This window comes from Planococcus citri, chromosome 4 (assembly GCF_950023065.1).
Source record: "Planococcus citri chromosome 4, ihPlaCitr1.1, whole genome shotgun sequence".
NCBI lineage: Eukaryota > Metazoa > Arthropoda > Insecta > Hemiptera > Pseudococcidae > Planococcus > Planococcus citri.
The window spans coordinates 21,969,864-21,983,774 of record NC_088680.1 but is presented as its reverse complement, the minus strand read 5'-3'; the positions used below and the strand labels follow the sequence as shown (position 1 = coordinate 21,983,774).

General features: G+C 35.2%; 1 protein-coding gene across 18 annotated transcripts in view; it reads left to right on the top strand.

The window, feature by feature from the left end:
* Window positions 1–13,911, top strand: part of LOC135844663 (UDP-glycosyltransferase UGT5-like) — a 448,533-nt gene that overhangs the window by 159,948 nt on the left and 274,674 nt on the right. The window contains exon 1 of one of the 18 annotated variants that reach the window (XM_065362934.1): window positions 4,196–5,057. The exons of 16 other annotated variants lie outside the window; for them this stretch is intronic. In XM_065362934.1, the coding sequence (XP_065219006.1) occupies window positions 4,221–5,057 (837 nt within the window). In that variant the 5' untranslated portion in view covers window positions 4,196–4,220. Of the gene's footprint in view, window positions 1–4,195; window positions 5,058–6,383; window positions 7,223–13,911 lie in introns of those variants that run through there. One more of the 18 variants, XM_065362929.1, reaches the window with a different exon arrangement.

Below are 13,911 nucleotides of genomic sequence, written 5' to 3'. Positions count from 1 at the left end.
GTCAACGTGGTCTTTCCATGATAAATATTCCGCTCTTTCGATCTGCATATTTTCTTGATCTTCCAAGTACTGCATTTGGATCTGATGCATTAAATTACTCATGTACATATTTCTCTCTTTCATTTTATTTATAATGAGCACGTGAGAGGTGAGTACTCGATCAGTAGTTTCCCTGTAGGCTCTGAAGGTTGTTCTCATCTCTGATCTTAGATCATTGATCTTTTTCTCATGATCTTTTTTGAGATCTGATTTCATTCTGGCCATTTGAGCACGTAGCTCGAGATATAGGTGACCTACATCTTCCTAATGGTGTCTTCATTTTTATCATGATTATCAGATGCAGCATAGGCCCATTTTCGAAAAATTAACTCGTCCTGAGACAATGGTGCTGGATATTGCTCATCAGGCTTTTTCTCAATTTTCAAATCAATTTTCTTCTCAAAATTCACAGGATCGAAACTGCAAATTTGGGCCATTTTGGATTCAGCAATATTTTTTAAACATCTCTCTGATCGGTTTATTTCATCTTCGAGTTCATATTCCAGTTCATTTTGGTTTATCGATGCATCAGGATTTTCGAATCCTGTCAGTAGTGCACTGCTTCCAGCTACAGCCTCGTCAGCACTATTCGCATCTATTTCGTCTAAGTCAGTTTTTAGAAAATCCAAATCACCATCCTCGAGTGCTTCCTGATATTCCTGGGAATCGATCCGAATTTCAGCACTCCGCCATTCCCTTCTCTGATCCAAAATGTTCTCGTGCAAGCTGCGCAATAATTTTCGATCTCTAATTTTAGGTGGCTTCGATTTAGGTGTTTTTTGAATTCCTAATTGTTCACGGCGTCGAAAATCAGCATCTTTCGCAGCATTTCTGGTCGAACGTCTCAGCTGCTTTTTACCGTCATTCTGATTTTCATTTAAACATCTCTGATTTACATTTAAACATCTCTGATTTACGCAGTCACTGTCATATTCTCTGATTTCAGGTCGCAATTGTGTCACACGTGTATCCAAGTTGATCGATGGAAAACTGGATCGTCGCGAATTGTCAATTCCAGGATTTGGAGAATTATTTTCAGCCGTCATCTCATATAGTCGTCGCATCCGTTCAGGTAATAATTCAAGAAATTCATCCGATAAATATTCCAAATTATTCGTAGCCATTATCGAACTTTGTAACTTCTCTGTTTCAGGTACGTGGTACAAGCTTTTACAACGTTCGGCGCTTGACCTTGAGCTTTCGTGTCAAGCTTGTTCAACTGTGCTCGGTTTTTCCAAACCAAAGCTTGTCGAACTTGGTATGAAAGCTCTATTTATTACGCGATTTTCGACACTTTTTCGCGATTTTTTCGAGAATAAAAACTCACGTACCTGTTCTGATGAACGTTGCGGTCGCCAAGTTGACCGTTGGTTGATCGTTGCAGTCGCCTGGTTGACTGATTGGTCGCCTAGTTGACCAAATTGGACCGAAATTTTTCCGAATAAACGATGAAAAAAAAATTCGCGATTTCTTCGAATCGTCTCTGTGAGGTAGAACCTCAAATGGAAAACTAGTTTCCGATGCAATATATTGCAATTTGCGTCTTACGAGCGCAATTGTAGGCTAGGCCTGAGAACACGCGGTGTGCCTCGTTTTCGACTAAAACGTCTCTGCTTGCGCCTAAATATTGCAATAAATGCAATTTTGAAAAGCCCTGGGTTAGAGAACCACGCTTGGGCGCCAAATATGTGGTGGTTTGGGGAGTCTTTACTTTGAAGGAGACCTCCGCAAGACCAGCGTGCATATAGTAAGCCCAGGGAACCTAAACTTGCCCGATATCCTTGCGAAAGATATCAAATTGCAGTGATGTTGAGACACCTCATAAATGATCATAAGACCGCTAAATGTTCGTAATGTTTTATTCACTTCTCTGGTATAACACACGCGAAGATTTATAATAAAACACACTACACATTATTGAATAAAATACACTTGTAGTATCGACTACAAGCGGAAGCTCTGAACTTGCTACCTTACGCTAGCACCAGTGAAAATATACCTAACGAGCTTTCAAAGCTCGAAGCTCGGAGTGGCGCATCTCGAACTACTTCGATAGAGTGCACTACTCGTAAGCAGTGCTGCCACTCCGACAGGAACACAACTTCCCTCTAGGTGGAAGCTGCGGGCGCATCCCCTACCTGTACATGTTTTTTTATGTTTTTCTTCCTGGAGCTTTTACACAATCTTGACTGGTTTTTTACACTTTTTTGTACATTTTTTAGAAATTTTATCAAAATTTGGCCATTTTGTGATACTTTTCAGTATCTTTAATGTATTTTTGAGTGTTGTTACACGATTTTGACACATTTTAACATTTTTTCATGCAATTTTTGGGGAATTAAAAATTAATTTCGACGAAATCTCATTGCTTTTTGGTAGTTTTGAATGATTTTAGTGCTTTTATATCATTTTTAACATGTTTAACGATGTTTTGAAATGTTTTCATCAAACTTGATACAATTTTGCTAAACGGTGAAATTATATATATATATATTTTTGTAATTAATGGAGCCCTGGTAATCTTCTGTCATTTCTAAGATGTTTAAATAATATTGAGTTCATTCAATGCCAACCGAAGACGAATGACGCAAACCGGACATTTTTTCAATTTTTTTTGGTGGAGCTGTGTGGCTTCAAAGTTCTCCAAAATATTGCCAAAATGGTAATTAGGGGGGGGGAGGAGAATTTTTTCAAACATGTTTGTCTACACATTGGTAAAATATCTCAGAAGTGCAAAAATTTTCATTTTTCAGGTTTCTGATGGTATTTTTTGCAATAAGTGCCAAACGTCTGATTTTTTTTTTTTGGAAAATGAAAAAAAAATCCAGTCCAATTTTTTGATATGTTATTTTACATGAAAAAGACTAAAATTGGGAATTTTTCAGAATTTTTACTCGCAGGCATCGTGGTTTTATTTAAATTACAAGTTTTTTAATTGATTTTTTAGGTTTTCGAAAGTGGCAACACTGATTTTGACATCATTCGTCGATTACCCTCTCAAAGTACTACAATTAGAAGAAAAAAAATTCAAAATTTTATACCTATAACCGGAGAAATTTGCAACTGAAATTTTCCATTTTTGGCCATTTTGAAGAACTTTGAAGCCCCACAGCTCGGCCAAAAAAAATCAAAAAAATGTCCGGTTTGCGTCATTCGCCATCGTTTGATGACCTCTACACATGATTTGATTTTGAAAAAAAAAATCGAAGACCCATGATGCAAAAATCTGCCGATTTGGCATGGAATGACCCATTGTGTCATGTGCAATTTTAACTAAATTTTCGCCAATTTTTATAAAATTAATTTGTTTTTGGCAGTTTTAAATTATGATGGTCCTTGGAAATTTTTTTTTGTCATTTTTAACATGTTGTCTAATGTTTTCCTACAGTTTTCATGCAATTTTACCAAATTTTCTACATCTAATTTTAAACAACATTTTTGTCATTTTAAAGATGAATTTTTATGCAACTTTCTCTGATTTTTGCCAACTTTCCATGAAATTTTGGTAGTTTTTGGTTCTCGGACGTTCCCTCGAATCCAGTTTCTAGAATGACCATCTTTTTTATTTTTAATTTGAATGGCCTAATAATAAGAATATTTTTTTTATAAACCTTAAGTTATATTTCTAATTTTAAAAATAGCTTGAAACCTCAGTTGGTTAATTAAGAGGTTGGAAAAAAAATTATAAATCACTTTCCAGCGATTGAAACTTTGAACCGAGCAAAACTTTGAATTTCGAGATAGAACAATAATTTGAAAAATGGCGTTAAATTTGATGAATTGTTTATTTAAAAGAACGTAAAAATCTTAATTCTTCGATGAATTTTGTATGTTTAATATCTTTATCTACCAATAGTAATTTAATATTTAATATAAGTGATTTCATTTCATGGGCTCTCTAGGAAATCAGCACCGACGATGAGCACGTTGCTTTCTTTGATCTCTTACTCAACGACCCTGCACAAAAACAAAACCCTACTAGCACTACAGTACCTACGAGTATTATTGAAATACATCAAAATGATACCTATTGATTTGGATTTTAGACTTTTGAACTCATAAACTGATATGTAATTTTATTTGATTCGCCAATAAGGTAAATCACGTTCTTGAACTGTCTTAGTATGAATGTTGCGCTAGTTGATAGAAGTTGATTTTATTCATTGTGTGTATGGTTAGACATGTTTTTCGTAGTTCTTTTGTGTTTTTCCTTTTCGAGTCTTCTCGATCAATCTGCTGCCGAGAATGAGAAATATAATATCTTGGGGATATTCCCTTACCCGGCCAGAAGTCATTACGCGGTTTTTGATCCTCTAATGGTGGAATTAGCCAAACGTGGTCATAATGTCACCATTTACGATACATTTCCCAAAGAAACCTCGATACCGAATTATCACGAAATCAGCATCAAGTCGTGTTTCTCGTTACCAAATATCTTGGGTGTGGATCAAATGAACGAATTGACCTCTGATGAATTCCAAACCTTATCCGCTTTATCCGAGTTTCTTCCCAGTCGCGAGGAAATCTTCAATTGCAAACCTCTTCAGAAGCTGTTAACCGAAGAAGCTGGAAATTTCGACGTATTTATCACCGAAACTTTCCATATGGACTTTTTCCTTATGTATGGGGCCAGATTGAAAACACCTATTATTACATTTCATTCGAATACACCTCTTCCTTGGCATTCTGAACGGATGGGATTACCGGATAACCCGAGTTATTTACCTTTTGCTTATTCGATGGATCCTATCGATATGGGATTTTGGTCCAGAATGAAGAACGCAGCTTTAAAAATGTACGCGTTGATTATTTATAGACTTTATTCGGAGAACGTTTTTAGCGAATTGGCTGCGGAATATTTCACCGTGGATAGATCAGCGTTGAATGAGGCTGTGAATAATATCAGTTTATTATTTCTGTATTCTCATTTCACTTTAAGTCCATCGTCTCGACCTTTGACTCCTAATGTGATAGAAGTGGCTGGTTTGAATATTAAGCAGCCGCGTGAATTACCTGAGGTTCGTAGTTTCATTTGTTCATGTATCTGTAATGTATGCAGTAGATAACAATGCAGGTATTAGAGAAATCTTTATGATAGCATATAATTATCTTATCTCCAAAATTGTTGTTGGGTTTTAAAAATTTAGAGCTACTTATGGCAGCAGTTTTTTATTTCAAATTTTCTTGAGCAGTTTTATTATTAATTTGGTGTGTAAAATTAATTGTATTTTTTTGTGAGCTCTTACCAGTTAACAATGTTGGTGTTGATGATTTCATTAATAATACCTTTAATCAGTTCGTGCAGTGCTGATAAAATTCTGGGACTATTTCCATATCCTGGTAGAAGCCATTTTGTTGTCGCTGATACTCTGCTTGTTGAATTATCCAGGCGAGGGCATGACCTAACAGTGTACTCTTGTTATCCCAAGAACTACACTTTGCCAAATTATAAAGACATTGATATAAGTGACTGTTTTTATCTACCAGATACAGATGCCAGTATTCCATTATCAACCACAAAGGGCATATTTTTCAATATTCGAGATCTTCTATCCCTTGTACCATTTTATAAAGTTACCACATGCCAACCACTTCTCGATTTAAGAAATACCAGTCAACGATACGATCTTCTCATTACTCAGACATTAAGTTTTGATTTCTTTACATTGTTTGCCTATCAATTGAACATTCCATTTATCGGGTTCATGCCAGATCCACCATATCAATGGATGGCCTCCAGAATGGGCATGCCATTTAACCCTAGTTATATGTCGAATATTGGGTTGGGATTGAATCCGAGAATGAATTTTTGGCAAAGGTTGATTAATTTTGTGGTGGAAATTGATACTTACTTCATGTACGATATTTATTCCTACGGTTATGGGAATGAAATGGCGAATGGATTTTTTGGCGATGTGCCCAGATTGCAGGATTGGGTCAAGAATACTAGTTTGATGTTTTTCTGTGTGCATTTTTCTTTTTATCAACCCAGACCACTGTTGCCAAACACTGTTGATGTACATGGATTACATATTAAACAAAGCAAACCTTTACCGGAGGTAATGTTAAAATGACTTTTTAACGTAAATTATTTATTTAATGAATGCAGACTCATATCAAATATAGTACCTACCAAGGTGATGATTCTGTTCACGAATAACATGCTTATCAATGTTTGATAAACTTTCAGATGAAATTATTACGTGTACCTAACCCTGTAATTCTAATTGCTTATGTAAGTAGAGAATGGGAGAAGTTTGTAAATCAACATGAATAGGAGAGTGTCTGATAAAACATGTAATGTTTTTCTAAGAGCAGTGTTTTCATGCATCTCTTCGAAGTCGCAGATGGTTGTTGTTGTCACCTTATCATCACAATGTGGGTAATTTTGTTGCTAATTTCGTGGCTTAGTTCGTCGTGTTACGCGTCCAAGATTTTGGCACTATTTCCATATCCTGGCAGGAGTCATTTCGTCGTTGCTGATACACTTCTGATCGAGTTATCTAAACGAGGACACGAAGTTACAGTTTACTCATGCTACCCGAAGAATTACTCTTTACCAAATTACAAAGAAATCGACATAAAGAGCTGTTTTCCCATGCTTGATAATATTGATCCATACACAGCTCTTTCAAAAGGTGATTCTGTATTTACTTATATGCGAATTCTTCTCTCTCTTCCGCCATATTATGATCAGATTTCTACCTGCAAACCAATCCTCGAACTTCGGAATACTACCGAAAAATATGATTTATTGATTACTCAAGCTTTGGATAAAGATTTTTTCACATTGTTTGCGTATAAATTGAACGTCCCGTTTATTGGGTTTTATCCAGACCCACCACGTCATTGGATGGCTAACAGAATGGGTATGCCGTATAATCCAAGTTATATGCCAAATTTGAGCTTAGGATTTGTCTCCAGGATGACTTTTTGGCAAAGGCTGATCAACTTTGTGGTGGAAGTCGATGCTTACTTTATGTATGATATTTATTCGTACGAACGTGGAAATGAGATGGCGGAGAAATTCTTTGGTCAAGTGCCCAGATTGCAAGATTGGGTTAAGAATACGAGTTTGATGTTTTTCTACGTGCATTGTTCTTTTTACCAAGCCAGACCATTGGTGCCAAATACTGTGGATGTTCATGGGCTGCATATCAAACCGAGTAAACCATTGAATGAGGTAATTTATCGATACGCCTACTTAAATAGTTAGGGAATTTACAGTTGTAAAGATAAGAGAGTACCTATACCTTACTCTTATTAAATAAGTGTTCGAGAATTTTAATTTGTGTTGTTGAGAAATTTGTTGATGAAGATCAATTTGATCGAATTATTTCTTCAACGCTGTTATATCAATATAGGGTGCTTCTCTGTAGTAGAATGTCTATATTATCGATCCATACCAATTTTTCGATTTTCAAAATAAGTCGATCAAGAATGTACCAAAAATTTCTGAAGTCGAAAAAAAGTGGTATAAGACTTATAAGCAATATTTTTATTTATTGGGAAGAAAACAATAATTCAGAAATTATTAGGTATATTATGGAATGAGTATCGATGATGACATATCGATACTTTTTTATGTGTTTCAGCAGTGCCTTGTGGAATAGATTTTGGATTACCTACAGGAATTATTATGAAGGGGATTTTAAGGAAAGGCGTGTAATTTCAACTGTAGGTAAACTACGTAAATAGGAAGCACATGAGAATTCAGAGAAATAGGATTGGAACAGGAATATAAATCAGGAACCTGCTTAACCACATAGGTAACATTAATTATCAAAAAGAAATTGTTTCTTTTTCAAAAAGAATATGGGGAGTATTTACAAAGATAGCTAAAAAGTACAATTTTACCCATCACTGATAAGGTTCAGATATGCGTGGAGGGGTTCGTTGAGTTCTGATTGAACATCGGTTAGCATCGTGCATCTTCTGTGGTGCACTTTTACTGCACTCCGATGCGAATTTTTCAATTCAGTGCATCCCAGGGTCTTATCAGTGACGCAAAAAACATTTTTTTTTTTATGGTCGTACACGGATTTGATTTTAAAGTAACGATATTCTTCTTGATACAAAAAGCAACTCTAAATTTAAGATAGTGTTTGAAATTCTAATGATGCTATCGTTACCCTAATACGTAAAATAGCTAACTCCATTTTTTCAAGAAAATGAGTCAAGTACATTTATGAACACCATCACCATCTGAAAGGTGAACACTTCGTATGCAATTTCCGACCTTTAAAACTACTTTTGACAAATTCATTGGTGCACTATCCGCGTTTGAAGTCAGGAAAATTATGCAACTCCACTAAAGGATAACGCATTTGGTATTTAGCTATGTGAAACTGTTTCATTTTTACGTTACATGAAAATGAGTTATGAACACTATCTAAAAGGTGAACACTTTATATGAAACTTCCGACGTTGAAAACTACCTCAGGTGAATTCATTGGTGTACTATTCGCATTTGAAGTCATGAAAAATAGCTAAATCCACTCACAGTGGCTTAAAACGTGTCAAATGAAAAAAAATTTTACCAATTTTTTTTTAATAAATAACCTTAACTATTGAACAGTTTAACACCCATCAATTGTTGATAGCGCGGTTTTTCACATTTTCTGAACAATTTGCAAAAATGGAGTTAGCTAAACTATGTATTGGGGTACCGTAAACTGGGGTAACATTGAAATCACGGGGTAACATTGAAGGGTGCGGTTTTTCATCATATTATGCTCCATGGCGGTGGAACTATGAAGTATGGAACAATTCTGACACCGGGAATGGATAGAGTACACTTTGGCGATTATTTTTCCTATTTTATCATTTTCAACTAGTGGTTCCAACACCAGTGAAAAAGCAAGCGAAAAAAAGTGCTGTTTTTATCAATTTTAATTAACATGAAAAGCTTGGTGTCTGGAATTTTGAATTTTCAAAGAACGAGTCAAGTGACATTATAGATGTGTTGGTACATCTCCCGACTATAAATTAGCGCATTTGTTCATGTGCCAAAGTTGTTTCCTGAGGAGTAAAAAAATAATATTCAAACTGGGGTAACTTTGAAGTCTATAAAAAAATCATGAAATTTTGGTAAAATTGGACGAAAATGCATGAAAATGCTTGTAAACTTGTTAAAAACGATGTGAAAACTTGAAAAACAGCTCTAAAATCATTAAAAAATCATAAAATTGGATCAAATTGGCCAAAATGCATGAAAAACGCCTGAAAACTAGAAAAATTCCAAATTATCATTTTGGAGCACTCTTTCATAAATTCAATTGTGAATATGGATCATTTTGTAAGTACTTGACGCGTATAAAGTGACCAAAAAGTGAATACTCATGTTTTTGATAATTTTTGACCTTGATTGAAGCACATTTCAAGGGGTCTTCAAAGTTACCCCAAACGCTGGGTAACTTTGAAGGGCACTTCTTTTGGCTCTTGCGCTTGACAGGAAAAAGGTAGGCAACTTCTGTAACCGCCAAAACGTAGTGCTGACATAGCTTTATCAAAAGCACCACACACTTTTCCCCTACCTCCGCCATTCATACCTCTAAACATAAAAAATACTGAAAAATCCTTCAATGTTACCCCAGTTTACGGTAACGATATACCTATCAATTCAAAATTCTAATTTTATAAGTTCACATTAGCCGAACTATTCTTAATTAATATATTTTTATCGAGAAATCATTAGGTACCTTGACTAATTTATCCTTTTTCAAAACGAAAGTCATTTAGGTACCTTGACTATACGTATCACAGGCTAAATCTCAAAAAAGAGAAGATTCACACCGTTATGTCACTGCAGATGAACAAGTCATCGCTGGACCAGCACACCAGATTTCTATTATACTCTAGTCCATCATTCTGGATCTCAATACATCGAATAAATTTATAATACACGAAATAATAACTTGAAAATTCGAATCAATTCAAATTAATTATAATGTCTTCAAAATATCACGTACTCTTTGAATATATATATATATTTTTTATCAAGTTATACCATTGATGTCAAATACGTTGTACTTAAGATGAGGATAAATAGAGGTACATACCTATGTATTTTAGGTGATTGGCTATCCTTTTACCGTACATATTGAGTAGATAACGGAGAATTAAATGCTTGGGGATTTTTATAGGTACTTGTGCAAATAAATGAATTTCACGATACAGATGAGTGTAGGTATGTTGATTCTTTCATGACAACTTGACATCTGATAATTTTAGGCATCAGTATTTTAAATCTCATTGAAATCTATACTTTTTTGTAATACATATTATTGCACTTGAGTATAAACTTTGCATAAATTACCGATCACTTGGAAAAATTTCATCAGTCGACTCTTTTCTATCACATCGTCACAATGTTAGTGATTTTGTTTTTCATTTCGTGTCTTAGTTCATGTTGTGCCTATAAGATCTTGGGACTTTTTCCATTTTGCAGCAGAAGTCATTTTATTGTCCCTGATGTACTTTTGATGGAGTTGTCTAAACGTGGGCATGAAGTAACCGTGTATTCATGTCACCCAAAAAATTATTCTTTGCCCAATTACAAGGATGTCGATGTAGGTCACTGTTTCCGATTGCCGTTGGAGAAAAGCTCGGGTGATACTCCATTATTTTTCAACATCCGCGACCTTCTATACAATATGTTTTCTTACGAACGGATTTCTACTTGTGGGCCAATTCTCGAACTTCGAAATACAACTGAAAAATACGATCTCGCGATTATTCAAACTTTTGTCGATGATTTTTTCACCTTGTTCGCGTATGAATTAAATATTCCATTTGTTGGGTTCATGCCAAACCCTCCTTATCAATGGATGGCTGATAGAATGGGTTTGCCACACAACCCTAGTTATGTGCCAAAAAATAATGCATTGGGATTGGTTAAAAAGATGAATTTTTGGCAGAGGGTAATAAACTTTATGGTGGAAGTGGACTCCTACTTTATGTTTGACGTTTATTCGCATAATTACGGGAACGAGATGGCGAAGAAATTCTTTGGAAATGTTCCTAGATTACAAGATTGGGTTAAGAATACAAGCTTGATGTTTTTCTACGTGCATTCTTCTTTTTACCCCGCTATACCATTGGTGCCAAATACTGTGGATGTTCATGGGCTGCACATCAAACCGAGTAAACCATTGAATGAGGTAATTTATCGATAAGTATAAGAAAATGAACAGTTATAAAAGATAAGGGAGTATTAAATAAGTGCTCAAGAATTTTTATTTGTGTACCTAGTTCAGAAATCCTTTGATAAAGATAAATGTGATCGAATTATTTCTTCAACGCTGTTATATCGATATAGGGTGCTTCTGTGTAGTAGAATGTCCATATTATCGATATATGTACGACGGATTACTCGAATTTTACAGTAGTCAAGTCTTTTTATCGTCACAATGTTGGTGATTTTTTTTCTGCTCTCGTGGCTTAGTTCGTGTGGTGCTTATAAAATTTTGGGACTTTTCCCACACTGTGGTCGAAGTCTATTCGTTGCCGCTGATGTGCTCCTGATTGAGCTATCTAAACGAGGACATGAAGTAACAGTGTATACCTGCTTTCCAAAACATTATGTTTTGCCCAAGTACAAGGATATCGATGTAAGCCACTGTTTCCCGTTGTCACATGTGGATTTTTTCAATATGAATCCAAAGGATATTTCGGTATTTACCAACATACGCATTCTTCTCTCTCTTATACCATCTTATGAAGAAATCTCCTCGTGTGAGCCAATTGTTGAACTTTTGAATACCACCGAAGAATATGACCTCATAATTACACAACCCTTTGTCAACGATTTTTTCACATTGTTTGCGTATAAATTAAACGTTCCATTTATTGGGTTCTATCCAGATCCACCACGTCATTGGATGGCTAATAGAATGGGTATGCCGTATAATCCAATTTATATGCCAGATTTAAGCTTGGGATTTGTCCCTGGCCCTGGAATGAATTTTTGGCAACGAGTGATTAATTTTATGGTGGAACTGGATGCTTACTTTATGTATGATATTTATTCTCATGATCGTGGAAATGAGATGGCGAAGAAATTCTTTGGTCGTGTGCCCAGATTGCAAGATTGGGTTAAGAATACGAGTTTGATGTTTTTCTACGTGCATTGTTCTTTTTACCCTGCGAGACCATTGGTGCCAAATACTGTGGGTGTTCATGGGCTGCATATCAAGCAGAGCAAACCTTTAGTTGAGGTAATTTATCAACGTTCTGAATACTTACACAATTATGGTACTTACTGTACTGTATTATGTATATGTAGCTTATAGCAAAGCTGAAGTTGTAAAGATAAGAGGGAATTAAATAACTATCTATAAGTCGTAATTATCTTAGGCTTTTTATCGTATTTGAGCCGTCAAATAATTTCAAGTATGAAGAAATGAGCGATGTTTTCGATTCACTTTCCCACACCTCGAAGTCGATTGTTTATTGGAATAGGTATAAGTAGAATGTATCAAATGGATATCTCGTATTTCGATTTATGAAAATTAGTAAATTTTTGTGTGAGGATCGTGTAAGTAAAGTAAAGTTATCAAAATGATGTTAAAATGTCTAATTTTCAAAAATGAGAAAAAAGAGAGGTATGGATGAGGGTTTAGAAACACCATTCAAATAAGAAAGTATCGATGCTTCGAATTTCGTGATGTTATCGATACTTCATACTTCAAATATTGATATATTTTTTAAAAAATTACCTACCTAGATTCGAATATGTGCCTCTCAAAAACTTTCGTCAGTGTAATCGTTTTCATCACTTTGTCACGATGTTGGTGCTTTTGTTTTTCATTTCATGGCTTAGTTCGTGTAGTGCTTATAAGATTTTAGGACTTCTTCCATATTGTGGTCGAAGTCTGTCTATTGTCCCCGATATACTCCTGACTGAGCTATCTAAACGAGGACATGAAGTAACAGTTTACACTTGCTTTCCAAAAAATGACGATTTACCTAATTACAAAGATATTGACATAGGTGATTGTTTTCCATTACCTGATATTGATTTTTTCGATGTAAGTTCAAAGGATACTTCTGTATTTACTCACATCCGCGTTCTTCTTTCTCTTATACCATCTTATGAGAAAATTTCCTCTTGCGAACCTATTGTTGAGCTTCGGAACACCACTGAAAAATATGACCTAATGATTACACAAACTCTTATCGACGATTTCTTCACGCTATTTGCGTATAAACTGAACATCCCATTTATTGGTTTCATACCAGATCCTCCTCATCAATGGATGGCTAGTAGAATGGGAATGCCATACAATCCTAGTTACATGCCGAATGTAAGATTGGGATACGTACTTGAAATGAATTTTTGGCAAAGGGTGGTAAACTTCTTAGTGGAAGTGGATTCCTACTTTATGTTTGATATTTATTCGCATGATTATGGAAATGAAATGGGGAAAAAGTTTTTCGGTTCTGTGCCTAGATTGCAAGATAGGGTTAAAAACACAAGTTTGATGTTTTTCTACTTGGATTCATCGTTTTACCCAGCTGTGCCATTGGTGCCAAATACGGTTGATGTACACGGATTGCATATTGAAATGAATCCTTGGAGGAGGTAATGCTATCAGTTATCATATTTTTCAATATACCTACTAGAGCTGATTATGAAAACTTTGACCAAAAAAAAGAGTAAAAGAGCGAATATAATACCTGGGTGTACTCTGGACTGTTCCTCACCATATGTGTCTGTATCCCTACATAACGTTGATAATTCGCGAAATCAGTCAGAATTTGTGAGGTGGTTCAGTTCAGTACGTTTTTAGTAGCTAATGAGTTCGGATGATGCTATAATTATGATTTAAATTATATTTTCATTTTTAAAAAAATTGAAATATTGGTGCA